Below are 22112 nucleotides of genomic sequence, written 5' to 3'. Positions count from 1 at the left end.
CGGGTTTTGTAAAGCTCCTGGGAGCACAGAGGAGATAACGAGAGGCTAACCATGGGAGAGTGACCATGGTTAACACACTGAACTCCAACCGAGGTGTAACTGACAACCTCTTGCCCCACAAAATTCAGGTGACATGGTCCTCTGTCCTGTGGCCATCAGGAGTTCTCCCCAAGATTCTTGCACATTTTGTCCGGGTCTTCTCTTTTCAGAGCCTCTCTTGCCTCCTGGTTGATTTCTGTGAGCTCTGTATTGAGCCAGACTCCGTGAAACCCAATGACTTTGAGGGTGGGGGGCAGAAAACAGCAACAACAAAATATCGTCATAACAAATACCTGCACAGTGTAGACTTTACCAGAGAGTAAGCGAGTCCTGGGGAGCCATACAGCGAACAACATATTTTCTGCTTTTCCAAAGTCCCTTCCAGCCACCTGGCCAGGAGAGAGCCCCGTTGGCCTGCCTCCTCCTTAGTGCCCCGTGTGCCACAGCTACCCGGCTCCTCTCTATTTTTTTTTAAAGATTTTTTATTTATTTGTCAGAGAGAGAGCACAAGCAAGGGAAGCACAGGCAGAGAGGAGCTGAGCAAGGAGCCCCATGCGGGGCTTGATCCCAGCAGCCTGGGATCATGACCTGAGCCGAAGGCAGACACTTAACTGACTGAGCCACCCGGGCCCCCCCTCCCCCCAGCTCCTCTCTTCACTCCTGCTTTCCCTGCCCTCCTGGGACTCTGCATCTTTTCCCTCTACTGCACAGAGCTGCTTACCGGTGCAGCTTCTTTGCTGAAACCTGGGCATAGCCATCACCCGTGCGCTTCAAATCCGACTTTCTCACCAAAGACCTCATCAAGAGGATTTTCCAAGCAAGACTGTCCATCCTTACGGAAGTGGTCCCATGCTTGGGCTCTGGCGTGAGCCTGCAATGTTCAAGTTCAGCTCCACAGCTGCTACAGTGTGTACTTGGGCAAGACACTCTGATCAGTGTTCGCAGCTGTCTATTGGAGATGGTAATACCTGCTCCATTTGGTCGTTGAGAGGATTCAGTGACATAGTCTATGTAAAATCCATAATCAGATTTCTTGGTACATAGTAAGTGCTCAATAAATGCTGGCTAATATTTTTAAAAAGAAAGTTTGTATGGGGGGCACCTGGGTGGCTCAGTCGGTTAAACGACTGCCTTCGGCTCAGGTCATGATCCCAGGGTCCTGGGATCGAGCCCCACATCGGGCTCCCTGCTCAGCGGGGAGTCTACTTCTCCCTCTCCCTGCCACTCCCCCTGTTTATGCTCGTTTTCTCTCTCTCAAATACATAAATAAAATCTTAAAAAAAAAAAAAGGAAATAGTTTGTGTGTTCTCTAAGGTCAGAGACTTTGTAGCCCCAGTACTTTGCAGGCACACCATAAATGTTTGATGAGTGAGAGTCACTTAAATAATTCCTTGAATGTTCTTTCTTTTCATTCTGTAGACCAGTGAAGCTCTTACAGTGTGTGGACCACAGCACCCATCCTGACTGTGCCTTGAATTCGTAAGTAGAAGTCTGATCCAGCCTCCTTGCTGCCCCAAGATAACCAGGCCTTACCATTGACGGAACGCTGATGAACGGCAGTTTGATTTAACACCCATGCCCTAAAATAACCTGGCTGCCGAGTAAGGTCTGTGCTTCTGCGCTTCTCCGTCTCTCTGAGCTGCTAGGTCGGTGCAGGTTTGGAGAACATATGCCCAAGCGAGCTGAACTCCTGCCGTGTTGGCCGAGCAGAGCCTGCCGTGCTGCCGCGGTTGGCACATAGTGGGAGCTCCCTCATGTCTAGAGGACCCATTCTTCCATCCACGAGGGGAAGGGTACTAATCAGACATTGTGCTGTGTGTGTTACATAGACTGTTTTGTTCATTTGTATAACTAGCCCATTAGAGAGAGAGAGAGAGACAGACACAGAAAGAGAGAGAAGGAAGGACTATGCAGTCACCTACTGGGACCAGCCTGGTCATCGCCCGCCTGGATTACTGCGTAGACCCTAATGAGTCTGTCTCAATTCGGCCAGGCAGCCGAAAGGAATGACAAATGTCCTGCAAGAGTTGGAGATGTGTCTGGTGGTCGTATATAGATAAGTTCCAGATTTTGATTGCAAGAAACAGAAACCAATAGGTCACTTAGGTGGAGGAAAGGGGAGTAGGATTGTTGGGAGGATTTCATAGGACAGGCAATCCGGTGAGCTGAGGACCTCAGAAGGCCTGGAGAGGTAGATATCCATAGTGTTACAGCATAACTTAAGTCTTTATGTTTTTACTCCTTGTCCCCTTAAGCAGACTGTCAACTTTATATGATACAGATTATGCAAAATTTCTATTTGTGAAACCATGGCACCCTACATGGCCATTCCTGAAACAGGCAGGTGGTGACACCCTGGCCCCCCTGTGCCTCAGTTTACCTCCTCTACTGCGGGGGGTGTCAGGTGAATGAGGGTGGCTCTCCTTACCTGTCCTCAGAACTTTCCAGGGACTTTGGACATGTCAGGCTTCCAGCCCGGCAGTCTGGAGTCATCATCTTGTTTCCTTCCAACCACATTCCTGAAAGGTGGGCAACTCGATCCCCATCAGCGATGCTGAAGGGGTTAAGCGATCTCCTAGTCACTCAGGGCTGGCTAGAGCCAGAAACAGAAGCCAAGTTTGTGTGTCAAGTTCTTGCTTTCCCCACTAAACCACACTGCCTCAAAATGTCACCGTGGTTCACACCACAGCAGATAAGGAAGGAATTTAAAGTACCTGATCTACTCTTTACTTTGTCTGGGCATTCTTCCAGCGATTGTTGAAAAGATTTATGTATAACAGTTCTTTCCCCATTCCACTGACTGTCAAGAATAAAACCCTCTTTCACGCTCTGCCAGGTTTTCTTCCACTTTCATTGCCCCAGAAGGAATTTTACTGATCTCTCTCTTTTTTTTTAAAGATTTTATTTATTTATTTGACAGAGATAGAGACAGCCAGCGAGAGAGGGAACACAAGCAGGGGGAGTGGGAGAGGAAGAAGCAGGCTCATAGCGGAGGAGCCTGATGTGGGGCTCGAGCCCACAACGCCGGGATCACTTCCTGAGCCGAAGGCAGACGCTTAACCGCTGTGCCACCCAGGCGCCCCTACTGATCTCTTTTTTAAAACAACTTAGCTAAGAATATTGATGGACGATTTGCAAGAGATGATCCCCAACTGGCAACTATGGAGAATGATTTCATCTTTCTAGTAATAATGAGATACAAATATAATGAGGTGCAGTTTTCGCCTCAATATCTTGGACATACCTTAGCCAAAAATAGCAAAAAAATTTTTTTTCAAAGTGTTATTCAATGCTTGATGCCATTGTAAGTTTGTAAATTGCTTCGGGAGAACAATTTGACAATATGTATTAGGAATAATAAAAATATTCGCAATCTTTGGTCTAAGTCAGACCTTAAGGTACTTACGGTACTCGCTTTTAAAGAAACGATTCAGAATGTGGGCACAATCTATGTGCTCAAAGATTTTCATCAAAGCATTCTTTATAATACTGAATCCAAAGTGTGAGCATTGGGAGCTGGACCTAAATATCTAATGAGAAGTGAATGGTTACGTCAAAGGATTACATTTACTGGATGGAATAGAATGTAGATAATGTATGTAGATTATATCTCCATAAAACTGGGGGGGGCGGTGATAGGATAATCGTACAGCAATATGGAAAAATTCTTGTGAACAATTAAAGTGAAAAAATATGTAGAAAACAAACTTAAAGGCTTGCAGGCTCTAGTTTTGGCCAAAAACTCAGTACAATGATAATCTACAGAATTGGTGAGGGTATGAGAAAACAGACGTACTCACGTTATTTCAATAAGGACTCATTTTGTCAGTCAGGGTCAAGGAGAAAGGTCCAGTCTCTCATCTTGGCCCAAATTCTGTGTCCAAAATGCATTGTCCCTCCTCCCCCAACACACCCCAGGACACAGAAGTGGGAATTCCAACCTCTGCTTGCTTAGGAATAATGGAGTAAAGGACTTTTAATCTGCAAAGGTTTAGAATGGAACAAACAGCTGTTTATATAAATCCAACTCATATTATTAATAGTTCTGTGGTAAGTTTGGGAACGACTTACATTTTTTATATTTAATTCATTTGCAACATTTTACAGAATTTAGCATATAAAAATAGCTGTTGCAATAGCCCTGTGATTCCAAATATATCAGACTTGGGATTTTTAGTTGAAAGTTATTTTTCAATAAGATAGCTACTTAGATTTTACTGAGTTTTTAGCCAGAAATGGAATGTTTAAGAGAATGAAGATTAAATTTTATACACTTATTCGATTTACTAGAATGAAGTATTTGAGAAGGTTTTGCTCATTTAAAGTCATTTGAAGTACTTTAAAAAGAAAATGTACCATTTGAAAAGATAAATTTAAAATAACTTAGCCCAAAATAACCTGAGTTAAAAATATTCAAGGAAATTTGAATAAGAATGAAGCTCCCTTACAAGTTATTATCAGGGGCACCTGCTGGTTCAGTCCGCAGAACATGTGACTCTGGATATCGGGCTGATGAGTTCAAGCCCCATGTTGGGCAGAGATTACTTGTAATAAAAGTTATTATCAGAGGTCCCTAATTTTTTTAAAGTAAGCTTTAGCCCCAACATGGGACTTGAACTCACAACCCTGACATCTAGAGTCACATCTCTAGCAACTGAGCCAGCCAGGCACTCCCCCCCGCCCCGGGTTTTAAATAGAAAAATATGATTCATAAATTAAATAGAGAAATGTATGGGGAAATCAAGTTTTTGAATTTATACGTTTAATAGCTAGAATTAATTTTTTAAGCCAAAGTAATTGCAAATAGTGTTTTTTTTCTTTGCATGAAAGCTGCCCTCAAGCACAACCTCACAGAGACAGGAAAAGTTTAAGTTAAAATGTGACAAATAAAGGCCTAGAACATGAACCCAGTCGTGAAAAGAAAAGGAAAAGAAAACTGTATGTTTCTATTCGTGCCTGATAATGGACATCAATGATGAAGTAGGTCTGAGGACATGAGCTCTATCAGGGGTTAGTTCTAGGAAGGGGAGTGAGAACTGGAAAAGGATGGAGACCCTCATTATGTATAATGTGTTTCCTTCTGTAATATTTTATTTTTCTAAAAGAATAAACATAGGGGTGCGTGGGTGGCTCAGTCAGTTAAGCATGTAGCGCTTGATTTCAGCTCAGGTCAGGATCACAGCGTTGTAAGATCGAGCCCTGCGTTGGGCTCCATGCTCAGTACCGGATGTGCTGCTCTCCTTCTCCCTCTCCTTCTGCACCTCCGCGCTCTCTCTGTCCCTCTCTACAGTAAATAAACAAACCTTTAAAAAATCTTTTAAACTATAATAATCATAAATATACCCTTGTATTTGTTAATTATTTTGAATTTAAAAAATCAATTTTGAGTAAATCAAGTGAGATATTAACGGAATCAGAAGTGCAATTGTAGAAAATGTCCAGCAGGAGGAGCCCTAGCGCAAACGTGTGGGCTGCCTAAGATTCCTTTTATTTTATTTTGTTTTGTTTTAAAGATTTTACTTATTTATTTGAGAGAGAGAAAGAAAGAGAGAGAGCACGAGCCGTGGGCGGGGGGAGGAGAGAGGGAGAAGCAGACTCCCCGCTGATCAGGGAACCCAACAGGGGGCTTGATCCCAGGACCCCGAGACCATGACCTAAGCCAATGGGAGACGCTTAACAGGCTGAGCCACCCAGATGCCCCTCCTTTATTTTGTTTTTATTAAAAAAATATCTTTTGAGTTTAGTTGGCACACAATGTTAGATTAGTTTCTGGTGCACAGCATAGTCATTCAGTAGGCTTATATATTAAGCTGTACTCACAAGTGTAGTAGACTTATCTGTTACCAGGTAAGTCTATTACAGTATCATTGACTATATTCCCTATGTTGTGCCTTTTTTTTTCTTGTGAGGTTTCACATATGAGTGAATCATATGGTATTTGTCTTTCTCAGTCTGACTTATTTCACTTAGGATAATACCCTCTAGGTCCATCTGGGTTGTTGAAAATGATAAAACTCTCATCCCTTCTTATGGCTGTGTAATATTCCTGTGTGTGTGTGTGTGTGTGTGTGTGTGTGTGTGTGTACGTACCACATCCTCCTTCTCCATTTGTCTATGGATGGACACTTAGGTTGCTTCTGTATCCTGGCAATTGTTAATAATGCTGCAATAAATATAAACAAAAAAGGGGTGACCAGCACTCAGTGGAGTCCAAAACCACGGGATAAATTTCCAAGCCAACATTAGACTGTTTCACGATTTTAAGAAATGTATCTTTCAATTGGTTTTTAAAAATTCAGTAATTTCTGTTTTAAAAAATCCAGTTAGTGATCAGACTCTTTCTGCTATGGACAGAGACCATTTTTTGGCCAGGTCCTCCCTCTCTCAGTGTCTTAATGTCAAGATAGGTTTTTCCTCACTAGTTAAACTCCAGTGATACAATGTCTGTCAGCAGGGAGGTTAGCTTAGCTACCTTTACGGTATGTTCATACGGTAAGGATTCGTCCGTAAGAAAGAATGAAGTAACTAATATGTACAATATGGATATATGTCCAAAATCTGATGTTAGGTGAAAAAAGTTGCAGATTCCATTTGTGCTTAGATAAAAGGGCACGTGAAGGTGTGTGTAGGTGTATACACAACTTAAGTATAGGGGTCACATTCCTCGAAAGCCGACTCAAACCGTCGACAATGATTCTCTGTGGAACGTAAGAATGGGGAGTCTATGGGGCGCCCGGGTGGCTCAGATGGTTAAGCGTCTGCCTTCAGCTCAGGTCATGATCCCAGGGTCCTCAGCGGGGAGTCTGCTTCTTCCTCTCCTCCTCCCCCCACTCATGCTTGCTCGGACTCTCTCTCTCCCCCTCTCTGAAATAAATTAATAAAATCTTAAAAAAAAAAAAAAAGAAAGGATGGGGAGTCCAAGGCACTTTTACTTTTCACCGTATACTTTCTGTACTATTTCATTTTTTCCGCAGTGTGCGTGTCTGTATATTTTTGAAAGTAGGCGCCACACACCAATACTGAAATTTTCTTTCTTTCCTTTTTGATTTGCAGGGCAGCAGCATCTGCTCAAAGAGGAGTCCCACCTCTCTGGGCAGAACATGGTGCCAGCCATATCCTTCTTCTCTTAGTGGCTCTGGCTTCAGCTGTTCAAATGTAACTGGAAGCTCTGCTGTGTGGCCCTAACCAACCCCCCCCTCCCCCCGAAGCCTGCCCTTTGCACATTCATCCTTCTTGTTCTGTGCATATCAGGTGATTCCATTGTTTCATGAAGCTTCCTGCTGGGAAAACGATGTCCTGAGAGGGGTTTTTAATGATACGGGTGCTCGGGATTTCAGAGATAAGAAATTCATTTTAGTCCTATTGAACAGGTTAACATTGCTGCATTAGAATTAAAGTGAGTTATTAGCTTCTTATTTCATAATGATACAAAGCATTGATACCCAGACTATTGCTGTATAAAAAATATTTTTAGGAAATTCTAATAGAACTAAATTTTGTATTTATTCTGCATTTTCCTTTATCCTCAGCGGGCCACACTGCGTGCTTATTGATAGCTTAAGATATATACACACTATATAAGTGTATACATATATATTTGGCACGCAAAGATTTATGCGTAGTGATGGTTGTTTAGGAGCGCCTGGGTGGCTCAGTCAGTTAAGTGTGACTTTGGCTCAAGTCATGATCTCAGGGTCCTGGGATTGAGCCCCTCCTCAGGCTCCCCGCTCAGTGGGGAGTCTGCTTCTCCCTCTTCCTTTCCCTCTGCCCCTCCCCCCACTCTTTCTGTCAAATAAATATATAATTTAATTTTTAAAAAAGTTGTTCATTTAATGGTTATATATAATGGGGGGAGGGGAGAAACTCACAATGTCCAATAATAGGGACATGTCTTCATATGGTTTGGTTTATCTGTAGGAATGGAATATCATTCAATTGGTAGAAGGCCACCTGAGCACTGTAGGCAGAAATTAGACGTACACTTCCATGGCATCTAGGGGCACCTGGGTGGCTTAGTTGGTTAAGCATCTGCCTTGGGCTCAGGTCATGATCCCAGGGTCCTGGGATCGAGCCCCATGTGTCAGGGCTCCTGCTCAGAGGGAAGTCTGCTTTTCCCTCTCCCTCTGTCCCTCCCCACTGTTCGTGCACTCCTTCTCATGTGCGCACTCTCTCTCTTAAATAAATAAATGAATAAATAAATAAATAAATAAATAAATAAATAAAATTTACCCCCCCCCAAACCAAACCAAAACAACACATTTACACGCACTAGAGTCCTCCATGCATATGAGCATGGGTATTAACAATTTCCAGCTTTCTCTTTTACTAGCTAAGGTCCTATGGGGTTCTGGAGAAGCCTGGTAGTGATGGCTGAATTTTGGGATGTTTTCTCTTTTTATATAAACCTTGTATAAACACTTGTAGCCTTTGGCATGGACTATCGGCCTATGGACGTCTTACTTTAGCTTCAAAGGATATATTCGACCAAGGTTGAAAGAAAGAAAGAAAAAGAAAGAAAGAAAGAAAGAAAGAAAGAAAGAAAGAAAGAAAGAAGAAAAGGAAAGGAAAAAAAAAAGAAGAAAAAAAGAAGAAAGAAAAAAAGAAAGCAAAAAGAGAGGGAGGGAGGAAGGAAGGGAGGAGGAGGGGGCTAGGGAGGAGGGAAAGAAGGAAGAAAGCGAGGAAGGAAACATCTGTAATGTTTCAAAATCCTGCCCCAGTTCACCCACCATGACAAACCACATCCCATAACAAGCGATAGGGCGTTGTTATTCAGACGGGAAGGATGAACACCCTTGCCAAAGCAACTCTTCTTCTCAGTTCAACCTTGGAGTTTCATCATTTCTTTTTCCCTGTGTAGGTTCCTGTGTGATGCCTTCCAAATGAACTCTAATAGGTTTCTAGAAGGACCCAGACCTTACTAGATATTGTGTTATAAAGAATATAATTTGAGTTCCCTCTCTTCCGTTGTGTCTAGCAACACTAGATTAGACAACTGTTCATACCAAACAACCCTACTGGCTGCAGAGGAAGGAGGAAGCAGCACCAGCCTCAAAGGCATGTGTTCCCTGCAGGTGCACAGGGACTCACGCTCAGAAGGGCCCAGCTTGGTCTAATGCTCTTATGGCTCTGTCTTTAAATTCTAAATTTTTGAGCAAGCAGCCCAGTATGTGCATTTTTCAGTGGGCCCTGCAAATTATGTAGCTGGTCCTGAGTGGAAGTATTGCCAGACAAATGGTGTTTTATTTTGTCTTAAGTGGCTCTGTTTCATAGATAAGAAACAGGACAATGGAGGCTCCAGCGGTGCCCAATCTTAGCAAAGGATACCTCCAGGCTCAACAACAGGTCTCCAGCACACCGGGGGGCGGGGGGAGGGGGCTTTCCTACCTTTCAAGTCCCACTTCCCCAGGAAAGAAGCTAGCAGCCTGCTTTCCCAGCAGCCCTGGAAGCTGGGACGCAGACACGTGACATAAAGCTCACCCCCGTCAGGTGCACGTGAAGGAGGCTCCCCTTCAGGGGAGAGGTAAACCGGAGATGCGGCCAAGGACACAGACTGTCCAGGGGGAAGGGCAGTGCTGGTGGGGACCCAGTGGTGCCACGGCTGCTGCAGCCCGAGGTGACCATTTTTGCCCGTGTGCACACAGCTGGATGGACTGCTGTGCACATTCGTTCTAAGCTCGGTGTAGACAGCAGTGCTGAGCTGCCATCCCTGCACTTCTGCCGTTAGCGGTCGGAGCCCCCCCCCCTCTGTTCCGTGAATCCCACCAGTCCCTCCTGCCCCACCAAAAAGGTACCGTCTTAGTCCGTCTGGGCGGCTATCACCAAGTACTACAGCCTTGGGGAGCTTGCCAACAGCAGATGTTTCTTTGCCGTAGTTCTGGAGGCTGGCAAGGGCAAGGCACCAGCACCGTGCTGCTCTGGGGAGGACCCTCTTTGCCCGGTTCAGAGGCTCGCGCCGTGCTGCCAGGCTCACATGCTCGGGGCACTAAGGGGCTCTCCCGCGCTCTTCCAGGAGGCACGATCCCAGCCAGGAGGGCTCTGCCTTCCCCGCCGGCCGAAGCACCCCAAAGGCCCCACCTACCCAAGCCCTTACTTTAAGCAGCAGGATTTCAACAGGGGAATTTTGGGGCGACACAAACATTCAGACCTTAGCAGGCTCTGATGCCCAAACCAGCTCAGAAGCCTTTCCAGCTCTCAGTTCCCCCACCACGTCCTCTGAGAGATTCAACCAAACTCTATCCACAAAACGGTCTGGCTCTGCCCATGGCTCAGAATGTGCTAACCTTCCGTGTCCACCAATGATCTCCAGCTCACATTCTGGATCTCAGCTCCAGCGTCTTTCCCTCTGGGAAGCTCTCCCTGACCAACAGTCCCAATCTAGGTCAGGTTCAGAGTTTTTTGGGTTTTTTCCTTTTTTCACTTTGTAATTATACATTTGTTAAAAACAAGGCCAGGGACCAAAGATGGCATTAAAAATACATAAGCATTGGGGCACAACCTGGCCAGCCAGAGCAGACACCCCGTGGCCTAAGCAGGAAGGCCACTGGCTTTCACAACAGACCCGCCATGCTGTGGGTACCCACAGCAGCCACAGCAGGGACGGACTAACTCTGCTCGTGGCGGGATCTTCAGCCCCTGGCCCAGGGCTTGGCGTATAAAAGATGCCTAATACATATCCAGGGACTAGATTATTGTTCTCTGTTGTCGGTCCTTTTCTATTTTCTTTTCTTTTATTTTTTATTTTTGAGAGAGAGAGCACGAGTGGGGTGAGGGGCAGAGGGAGAAGCAGACTCCCCGCTGAGTGGGGAGCCCAATGTGGGGCTCGATCCTGGGACTCTGGGATCATGACCAGAGTGGAAGGCAGACACTTACCTGACTGAGCCACTAGGCGTCCCGACCCTTTTCTTTACGTGTCAGCTTTGCTCCCTGGCTCTCTTGGACCTCATGTGTTGGACCATCTGCGACTTCCTAGCATGGCCTTACCCAGGATATGGACACCAGCTAGCTTTGCTTCCTGAAGTTACTTGTCACACCTTCCAGCTTCCATGCCCAGCAGCCACTCAGGCACCTGGTGGAATAGTAGATTCCTTCCTCCAAGCCAGGACACTCTGGAGCTCCCTGGAGGTCCTGTCTACACAGAGAGTGGGCCAGGTTGGGAGCCAGGTCCAGCTCAACATGGTTTAAGTCAACAGACTGTGGGAGACAGAACGGAGAGGAATGCAGTGCAAGATCCGGCATGTGGCAGAATGTTCATTAGTGTGGCCACTGGTGTGGTTTGTAAGCGTGGTGTCTGTCAGCATCTTAGAGAGGTTGTACCCAGCCAGGCACCATCAAACCACATAGCTTGTCATAACCCGGATGTGCCCTACTCTCCCAGTCCTAGGGGACTTGAACATGCTGTCTCTCTGCATGGATTGCCCTTCCTGCAGACTGTATTTAAGACCCACCTCAAGCATCACCCCCCTCTCAGAACCCTCTGGCACGGTCTCCCACCGGAGCCTCTGTTGTTCTTGGCCTCTGTCCTCCCAGCCCCCGCTCCTGCGAATTCCCCTGACATGGTCCATCCCCATTGTCTTGTCATTGTTTGGGCCTGCAGTTTCTTTGAAGACCCACCCCTCTTTGCAAACCTGGCCCAGCCACACCCAGATGAAGCGAACATTCCACGTGGGGGTTTCATGGGAGAATAAATGGGCGGATGAACTGGGCTTTGGAGAGGAAAATGCAGGGTGGGTGATGCTTTAATTTTCTTTTGATGTAATTTTATTCATTTATTTACTTTAAGGAAGTTCTGCACTCGACGTTGGGCTTGAACTCATGATCCTGAGATCAAGAGTCGTGTGCTCTACCCATGGAGCCAGCCAGACGCCCTTTAATTTTCTTTTAATGTAAGTTTTGTTGGAGGAGGTCAGGGATGGTACAAGACAAGCTTAAAAGCATCGTAAAAAAAAAATCACGTGTCATACTTTTCTGTATTTATGCTATCCTTCAGTAAAACACTTGGAATGCATGACATATTATGAGTCTGGGTCAGGGGAGCGGAGGGGGGAGGGTGACAAGTGGCGTAAGAACTTGGGGTCCCTAAAAAGGAAGAGAAAGGGCCCCAACTGACTTCCAGTCCGCAGTTTGTCTCGGGGCCAGTGCTCCGCAGGCTAATCCCACGGGAGCGGCAGCCAAGGGGTCTCTGGAGCCAGGTTCGAGAACACGGCGTTCGCTGCCTTCCTGTTGCCACAGTTACCAGGCAACTTACACAGCCACTCACAGCACCCTGGCCTGTGACTTCTCTAGACGCTGCCAGTAACCTAGTGAGTAAATGGGTTTCTGTGGAAAAAGAAAATGTTATTTGAAAAAAATAAAAACATAATTTTTCTGAATATAAAAATAATACCTGCTCACTTGAAAATTTTTATTTTCTTTTTCTTTTTTTTTCCTTTTACTTATTTTCTTTAAAGAGTTCATATATCTATTTGAGAGAGAGAGTGAGCACAAGTGGGGGAGGGGCAGAAGGAGAAGCAGACTCCCCGCGGAGCAGGGAGCCAGAGGTGGGGCTTGATCCCAGGACCCTGGGATCTTGACTTGAGCCGAAGCCAGATGCTTAACTGACTGAGCCACCCAGCCACCCCTCACTTGCAAAATTTTAAACAATACCTGCAAATTAGGAAAAAGGCAATAGATACCCTCTGTTACCCAACATGCAAAGTAGTGGACATTTTCCTCTACGTGTCTTCAAACACATATTCATATTTTTAAACATACGAAACAAGGTTTGGTTTGACATCAGGGATGTAATCGAGCGCAGAATCGTTAAATCACAGGTTCTAAGCTTTTTACTCATTAAAATGCTGTGTTCAAACATCGAGTTGCCTCCTGATTGGTGTCCCTGCGTCTGATGCACTTCCCCTCCAGCCTAACTTCTTTCTGGAACACTGCTAGGGCCATCGTCCTAAGCTGGGGTCCCGATTGCATCAGGCCTAGTTCAAAATCATCAGTGCAAAATAAAACCCATGTTTTAAAGTCTAATATTCAAGATCTTTCCATTTGACCCCAAACTGCCTTTCTAGCTTCGTGTCTTCAGAGACCCTCTGTGCTCTCCGGGCGCCCTCTCAGCTCCCCATTCTCAGCCAGGGCCTCCACATCCAGTACCTTTGCTCACCTCCTTCCTGACGTCTCACTTTGTTCCGGTCTCTACTGCATTTGTTTTTATGTCTTTCTGGAGGACAGAGTCTTTATCCACGTGTCTGTGTGGGTGTCGCCGTGCTTCACCCCGGCCGACCACGACCCAGGGAGCAGTTGCTACGTGAAGGGATCAATACTGCAGTTAAAACTGAGCAAGATTATCAGGTCTGAGGAATAGAAAGAAAAATCCCATACTCCTCCTCCTGTTTTCTCCTGCCCACACACAACACTTCACTTCTGACATTCTGGTCACCCCGTATGTGGGTTCACCAAGCAGTGTTCTGATACTAGTTGGGTGACCTGCAATTCAACTGAAGTCTGACACTATCTACCTGGAGATAGGTTCAGAGTCACAGGTGAAGGGCTCAGTCCCACAAGGCTCTGTCCCAACCCCCCTTCACACCAATCACGAGTCCAGATTGTCACCTGGGCTTCTGACGAGCAGCTATAGTTAGTTCAGAAGTGCCCATGTTCTCCTTGGTTTCAATTCATTTGCTAAAGCGGCACACGGAACTCAGAAAACCCATTTAGTCACTAGATCACTGGTTGAATACAGATATATGACTCAGGAGCAGCCAGATGAAAGAACTACATAGGCCGAGGCATGGGGAAGGGGCGAGGAGATCCAGGCCCTCGTCAAGTGCTGCTTTCCCCATATCGCCATGGGTTCACCAGGACCCTGGAAGCTCTCCAAACCTCATCCTTTTGGGCTTTTATGGGGGCTTCATTACGTTAGGCACGATGGATCAGATCATTGGCCATTGGTGATTGATTCAATCTCTAGCCCCTTTCCCCTCCCTGGGGGTCAAGGGATGTGACTGAAAGTTCCAACCCTCTAAGCAACTATTTGGCTCCCCTGGCCAACCCTAAGGTGTGTTCAAAAGTCACCCCACTAACATAACAAAAGCAATCTTAACCCTTCTCGGCATTTAGGAAATTCCCCAGGTTTTAGGGACTTTTTGCCAGGAATGGGAGGAAGACCAAATATTTCTTCCTATAAATCACAATAGCACAGGGAGCCAAGTGGGGTGACAGCCCAACATTGGGGCTAAGAGCCTGGATTCTGGGGCCTCACCATCTGGCCCAAATCCTGCCTTTATGCCTTGCTAGCCACAGGGCTCTGGGCAGATCACATCTGTCTCGTTGAAAACAGGGATTACAAGTGCTCAGAATAAAGTGAATTCCTGTGCATAAAGTATGCAGAGTGGTCCCAGGCGGGGAAGTGAGCGCTGCGTCAAGCATTAGTTGCTGGTACTGTTGTTACTATGGGAATCATCAATAACCATCTAAATAAACACTGTCTACGAAGACAGTGCTTTCTAGTATAGGTCCAGAGATTACTCTGCAGCAGTCACTGAGCTAAGTACTTTCATACATGCTCTTTGTTTTTTGCTAGAGAGGGAGAGAGAGGGAGATAGGAGGGGCGGAGGGAGAGGGAGAGAGAGAATCCTAAGCAGGCTCCTCTCCCCAGCGTGGAGCCCAACACAGGGCTCGATTTCACAACTCGAGATCATGACCTGAGCCAAAATCAAGAGTTGGGTGATTAACCTGCTGAACCCCCCAGGCGCCCCTCATGCATGCTTTTATTCATCCTCATCCAGCCCCGTGAAATCAGTTCAATTGCTATTCTGTTTCACAGAGGAGAAAAGGGGAACCTAGAGAGCTTTCTTTACTTGGCCAAGATCCCACAGCTTCGGCGCCCCTGAGCGGTCCTCCTGGTGCGGGTGGCAGCCAGCTTGAGCTGAAGCAGCAACACCAGCTTCGCCTCCTCAAGAACGGACACGTCCAGCACCGGCACCCAGTGGGTCCTTCGCGCATGTCTGGTGAGTGCGGGGTAGATGATTTGACCTCATGGGAGGCCCCAGAGCACAAGAGGGAATAGGCAGGGCTGTGGGAGAACTGGGTCCTGTCTTCTTTGTTTTGTTCTGGGTCTCTGTGGTAGCCACCCTAAATTAATCATTCCCTCTCACACAAAAGACTTGATAACAAGGGACCTTTGGAACCAAAAAGGAAATGGGAGAAACCATCGTGGTGAGGATACTGACAGCTCAGCAAATCCAAAGACACATGTCACTTTACCCCCCCCCCCCATGGTGAGGAGGCGAACACCTCCAGGGGCTCTGACAGGAGCCCACAAGGCTTACTCGGTCTGTGTCAGTGTCCCCAGAAAGCTTCAGAAGTTCTGCCCAATCTGAAAAGGAATTTCAGCCACTTGAGAAAAAGTGTAACCATGTGTGTGAGGCCTTTCTTGCTAAGATATCTGATCTGCCCGGTGCACCCTTCAAGGTAGTGGAGGGACATTCACAGAGACCGGAGAATGTGGGAGTGTTCACCAGGGAGGACCCGATTTTGAAGCAAGTGATGATGCTGGTAAATAAAAAAGGAGAAAAAGAATGAGAACCACCCCTCCCAAAACAATCCTGAACATTGGTCGATTTAAAATATATTTGGGAAGACAAAGGACTCTGATCAAAAAGCATGATGACCCTTTTCTGATGGTTTTCAAAGATGGGAAGTAGGAGCCACCTCTTGGCTGCCTGATGGGTTCCATGTCTGAAATTCACTCTGAGCACAATTGTTATGGGCTGCCTTGTGTTCACCCAAAACTCACTTTTGTTATGGCGTCCCCAGCAAACCAATACTGAAAGAATATGTCAAAAGTAAGGTGTAGAGGTGGATACCTGCTGAAGTGAAATCCATCTTCCTGATTCCTTCTTTCATAAGACAGTGAAAATTAGGGTCTGCAAAGGGTGCCAAAGAGATGCAGGTGAAGAGAGTGTCAATTTGAGAAGTCCTCGTGATCCTGCTCCACGGGGGGCAGTCCAAAGCAGAGCTGAGCCAGCCACTAGTGCTTGTCCTTCTATTTATTCAGTCTTTCTGCAATTCCCCAGTGCAGAAAGTGGAACTCATGGAAACGCATCTTCGTCGAAACCTTTGCAGTTGCTGGAACCTAATTGACAGTCTTGTTCCACAAGACTTGACAGGGCACATTTGGCACCAAGGAAAAGGGAGACCCGAAAGCCCGTGCTGGCCAGCAGGGCACAACTATTGTTGAAACTGGGAAACTGCCTTTTTGAGCTCTGGCGGGGCTTCTGAGTATTCACATTAATAACCAGAGAAGTAGGTTCTAGAATCTGAACTTTGCAAATTTCAATACAATTACTCATTACTTATAGGCTTATGTTTTTGTGCTTTCTTGGTAGAGTCTATCTTAGACTGATAGATAGACTGTCCCCATAATAAGAGATGTATATCTATTAAATTACTTTACTTAGTATTTTAAGAATATAGTTATTTCTTTCCCCAAATGATATGGATTGCAGCAGTTTCTCTAAAGCATATTCATTCATTGCTATGATATTTTTGTCCTTTGGAGGTCAAATTATCATGTAGCTATTAAAGGGTAGCTGTCAAGATTACCCAAGCTCTTCATTGAAATGACTTATTTATTTGAGAAAAATGGATGTTGAAAAGCCGATCCAAGCGTGTGTATTTCCACCTTGCACAGAAGTAGAAGGGGTTTAATTCGGTTTGTTACTTGCTGCACCTGCATGATTTTGCTAGAGAAATATGACATGATTAATTCTAAGATGGTTCTTGTAAAATTTTACTATTTGGGAATAACTAGCACATGGTTAAAAGTTCTCAGAAGAACACATTAAACTTGTTTGGATTCTGTGTGACACAGCGATCTGTACAGAATTACAATCAGAATGAAGTTCTTGTTTACCACTGCTGCTGTTAAAAGAATTTAGGGGGCATGGTGTGAGGGCTGGGGGATGAGAAAAGAGAGAGAGACTCTCTTGACCCTTACCAACTGATAATTAAACTAGTAATTGCTCTCTATTTTTATGTGTGTGATGGAGACACACGGTATTTGTGATTGCGTGGTGGAAGACCTAATCTAGTCTTGCATCAGGGAAGGGAGACTTCCCAGAGAAGTGACCTATAAATTGAGATGGGAAAGATAAGGGTTATTTAGCCAGAGAAGAGGTAGAAGGGTTGGAAATATTTCCAGGAAGAGAGACTAATATGTACAAAGATTTATATCCTCAACAACTGAGTTTGTCTTAAATGTTTGCACTTTGTTTATTTAACAAATTTATGTACTCAGCCGGTAGTTCCTGATTATCTTGATTAGGAGTCTGGGAGAGGTGGTGACCCATGTCTCACATCCAAGTCTCACATCCAAGACTGTTTTGAATTTGGCCCTGCTGGTCCCCTCTTCTCCAAAGGAGAAGGCTGCCTCAGATGAGCACAAGCGCAGACTGGAAACCAGCTTTTGTTATTAAGCACTAGATTGTCAGGCTCCCCACTAGGGGCCACCCTTGTCTAAGCTGAGGTGGACAGGCCCCTGAGGACAGCACACTCATGATGTGGTAACCTTGCCCAGGAATTAACGTGGCCCAAGAATTCCTGGCTCATAGCACTCATATTAAGGAGTTCTTCCCGGAAGAGGGTGATTGAGGTTGGGAGATGGGAACAGGACAGCCTAGGCAAACAGGGAGAAATGTTGGGAAATTCTGTCCATATCCTGGATAGGCGTCATGAAAAACGACAGTGAGAGGTTCCGGGAAGCTCTCAAGCTTCACAAGGGCTTACAATGTAGTACGTGTGTTGGGGTTGGAGGGGAGCCATAATCAACAGCATTATTGAAAGTACATGTCAGTGGCCCACAGCAGGGGCCAAATTTGGCTCATGACTTGCTTTTATACAAAAAAATCAGAGGGGGGTTTTGCATTTTTAAATAGTTGAACAAAAGCAAAAGAACAATATTTTGTGACATGTGGAAATTACATGAAGTTCAAGTTTCAGTGTCCATCAATAAAGCCTTGTTGGAACCTAGCTACACTCGTGTCTGTGGCTGCTTTCAAGTTGCAGTGGCAGAGTTGAGCAGTTGTGACAGATTGTGTGGCCCTCAAAGCTGGAAGTATTTATTATTAGTCCCTTTACAGAAAATGTTTCCTGACCAATGGTCTGAAAGTCTGTGACGGTCAGTGGCCCCCAACCCAGCTGCTGCACTAGGAGAATCATGGCCAATCGGGTTGGTGCATGATGGCTTTACTCTCTACTTTCTTACCCAGGCACAATACAAATACATAATATTTCGTTTGCTTTTAACATCCTCAGCTCTGTGGTCACACCTGTGACAAGGCTGTGACAAATAGTTTCTCAGCGGGGAGGAAGAGGGTTTCTTCCCCCAGGCTTTTGCTGAGCTGTTTTTTTATTGAGAACTTGAAAATCAAGGAATTCCTTTTATTCCTTGGGCCAGATTTAAGCTGTTGCCTGACTTTAAGTTGTTGAATCTCCTTAAAAGTAGACCCTGTGATAGCATAAATCCAGGTGCTTGTGCTGGGAGGTGATTCCAGGAAACACGGGTGAGGGAGTAGAAGTGGGACCAGAAGGGCAGGAAGCCAATCCCAGGTTACCAAGTGAAGGCACTGGAGTTTATTGCTGCAGACAGCATAAAACATACTTCAAAGTTGTTGCACCTGAGGCAGGAGGAGGTTGGGACATTTATCTACCTATCAAGCATTAGTTGAGAACTGCTCCCACGAGGACATCTGGCCTGCACTGTGGTTGAACTGGCTGTCCCAACAGAGATGGATCAGGAGAATCATCAAACCATCAAAAGGCCATTGCATAACTTTACATTTAAAACCAAATTCAGACTTAACACAGAATTGACTAGTACAAAGAGTTAAATTTTTTTAGAAAATTCTTCTGCAGATTATCAGTTCTGGTTGTACTACCATTTTCGTCATGGAATAATTTATCATAGTGAATCCAATGCTGTCAAAGCCTATAAAATACATGTCACAACTCTAGCAACAGTTCTCAAAACTTACAATTACCAAAAATTATTTGTGATACTGAATTTGCCAAGAGTGACTTGACAAGTTTCAATTACATGGATCGAAAATGACGTTGCTAGAAGTATGGACTTTGATGACCTCATCAGTGAATTTCCAGAGAGGTTGAGGCATGAGTGCATTTGGGCTGTTGTAGTTGTGCCGGCCCAGACTCTGCATTCAACAGTCCTCAGGAGATCTGAGTATTTCCATTCGTCTGACGTGCAGTAACTCAGATGAATGTCCACAGGTCCCTTTGAGAACAGGTCAGGGAAATCACTATTGTTTATGCTTGCTGTGGCATGATGGGCATTTCCTCCCCCTAAAATGATTGGAAGTGGGTCTGAGATTCCGGATACAGGCCTGGGAACCAGGGGGTGGGTTGTGATCTTCCATGGCCGTAGCTGACAGCCTTTGGCTCACTTGTCTTGATCACTTTTGATGATAAAGGTCAAACACATCTTCAGTGACTGCCTGTCTCTCTTGCTGTAAGGAGCTAGAGGCTCTACTAGGCTCTGTCTCAGCTTCCTGCCTGTCAGGCTCCCATCTGCCATGTTGACTTCGTTGCCATTATGGCGATCACGTATGTCCTGCCTATGCTAATTAAGTGCTGCCTCCCAGGCTCCACTACTTCCTCTTGGCACTAGGAAGCCCTGTCTCGTAACTGTATCCCCACCATCATCCCTGGCTTTTAGCATACAACCACTTTTTTTTTTAATAGATTTTATTTATTTATTTGACAGAGAAAGACAGCCAGCGAGAGAGGGAACACAAGCAGGGGGAGTGGGAGAGGAAGAAGCAGGCTCCCAGCAGAGGAGCCTGATGTGGGGCTCGATCCCAGGGACCTGGGATCACGCCCTGAGCCAAAGGCAGACGCTTAACGACTGTGCCACCCAGGCGCCCCTAGCATACAACCACTTCTGAGCTTCTCCATGAGGCCAGTATCCTCATTACTAGCACATTCCTGACTGTTTTAATAAATCATAATAGTCATATTCTTTTGAGCAAGCCCATCTCTCTGAGCCTCTAACCCCATCCACTCTCCCCCCCCCACTTTTTTTTAACTGTTCTGACAAAGCAGAGTAGTAAATAAATTTTATTTACCTCAAGGCATCTTTTTTTCTAGTTTTCAACAAACCATCCCAACAGTTTTATTAAGACTGGCTCTAGGTGTCCTTGCTGGGTTGTTAAATTTGAGTGGTGGGACAGTGCCCCTTTATAATATATATTCTTTCTTATCCAGCCTTCTGTGTTCCGTAACACCATCCCCAGTCCTGCACCATGCTCAGGCATGTTTTCTCGGTTCCTGGCATACATATTAGGTAGATCTGTAATTTTCCTGGTTAATAATTCCTTTTCTAAATGAAGGAAAATATTTCCCCCAGGTGCATACTTGAACCTAGTTATCAATCTAGAAGCAACTAAGGAATGTAGGTCCTGAGGAGAACAAGCATCATCTTGCAATGTAAGGGCTGTGCTGGTGTCCAGGCAAAGGGAACTGCTATCTTCCAGTAAGAAGGAAGCGTAGGAATTTGGGAGGGGGGTTCATGGGAATCTGGGGGTTCAGGATTTCCAATCCCATGTACCAAATGTCCCCATCCCAAGTCTCAGGGTCCTACACCTTCCCTATCAGGGAAGGATATCTACCAGGCTATGGATTAGGACTTCTTGTCACTCTGCTCTGCTCACTCACGTGATGTTCAGCACAGTCTGTCCTGGGCTACCCTCCTGAAGGCGGTAAGGATTTCCTTAAAAGCACTGAAGAGGTCTTCTGACTTCACACCATGCCCCAAGTCAATAGCTGGCTGACCTGATTCTGTCATTTTCTTCCCTCAGTACTCTGGTGGTAGTGGAAAGCAACAACCAACTCCACATTCCCCAGAACTGCCATTTTTACTTCCCTCTCTCAGTCGCTCAGACAGTGTGTAAGTCAACGCCTCCTTCTCCCCCAGCACATCACAGTTCCCTCAATGAGCGTCTTAGTGATGTGATGCCACAGTGTACCAGGGGAGGGGAGATTGAGACCAGAGAGGAAAGAAGCCAGTGGTGGGTGGATTGCCTGGCAACATGTCACTGAGGGCAACCAGCACTTAACCCTGCAGGGGGTTGTGGGTTGACAGGGTGTACTATTTCTGAGTTATCTAGGGGAGGTATATGAGAGTTGTGGTCTTTCTCCCTCATTCCTGTCAGTCATTGGTTGAGGGCTGCTCCCAGGGAGGGTATGAATTTCTGGGCTTGTACAAGCCGCCCTGTGTGGGGGCAGAGCAGGTTTTGAAGTCAGAGAAGGCTCTCAGGCCAAGGGTTACAGGTGCTTCTTGTTGGAAGTTGGGTAGGTTTTCCCAGACATGGTTATCATCAAGGGGATAAGAATGAGGAACGAGCATTTTCTGTTATGGTCAGATTTTTTGCCACTTGATTTAATGCTTCCCAGTTAACAGTTTGGGTTTTATTAAGTTCTTTCACTTTATTCAGGGCTTCTTCTGGGATAATTTCAATTTTGCCCACCTCAAAATTCTTTCTTTTTACACTTCTGCCTAAATTCACGACAGACTTCCAACTCTATCACTAGTCTGGTCACTTCCTTATTTTTTCAAAACAAAGAATACCTTTGGAAATAACTTTCTTCAATTAGAACTAAAGAACTTCCTTGTTGGGATGCCTGGGTGGGGCTCAGTTGTTTAAGGGTCCGCCTTTGGCTCAGGTAGGATTCCAGGGTCCTGGGATTGAGTCCCACGTCGGGCTCCTTGCTCAGTGGGGAGCCTACTTCTCCCTCTGTCTGCTGCTCCCCCTGCTTGTGCTCTCTCTCTCTCTGACAAATAAATAAATGAAATCTTTAAAAAAACGAAACAAACCATATGAAGGGCACAGGGAAGTTCGTTACTGGTCTACTTCTGTGTGTGTTTTAAAACCTAACTAAAAACTGCAAAGAAGCAAACAAACTCCCTCCCACACACACAAAAAACAACCCACCAAACACCAGAGCAAAATAAAACAGCAACAACAAAACCCCAGTGGAATACTAATTACGATCCTATGACCCCCCATTGGTAT

At 45.6% G+C, this 22112-nt stretch overlaps 1 protein-coding gene across 9 annotated transcripts in view; it reads left to right on the top strand.

Moving 5' to 3' along the window:
• The window catches only part of BST1 (bone marrow stromal cell antigen 1), a 52995-nt gene that overhangs the window by 15645 nt on the left and 15238 nt on the right, over positions 1-22112 (top strand). For 4 of the 9 annotated variants that reach the window (XR_005833387.1, XR_005833386.1, XR_005833384.1 and 1 more), the window contains 2 exons: positions 1459-1518; positions 14849-15032. Coding sequence is in view for 4 of the 9 variants with exons in the window: in XM_008685786.2 (XP_008684008.2) it covers positions 1459-1518; positions 7093-7198 (166 nt within the window). In the remaining 5 variants the exon portion in view is untranslated. Of the gene's footprint in view, positions 1-1458; positions 1519-7092; positions 7519-11818; positions 11881-14848; positions 15033-22112 lie in introns of those variants that run through there. The other 5 variants (XM_008685786.2, XM_008685785.2, XM_040624876.1 and 2 more) reach the window with 4 other exon arrangements.

This window comes from Ursus maritimus, unplaced genomic scaffold (genome assembly GCF_017311325.1).
Source record: "Ursus maritimus isolate PB19 unplaced genomic scaffold, ASM1731132v1 scaffold_8, whole genome shotgun sequence".
Classification (NCBI taxonomy): domain Eukaryota; kingdom Metazoa; phylum Chordata; class Mammalia; order Carnivora; family Ursidae; genus Ursus; species Ursus maritimus.
The sequence above is the reverse complement of the archived record's forward strand: the minus strand, read 5'-3'. Positions and strand labels throughout refer to the sequence as shown.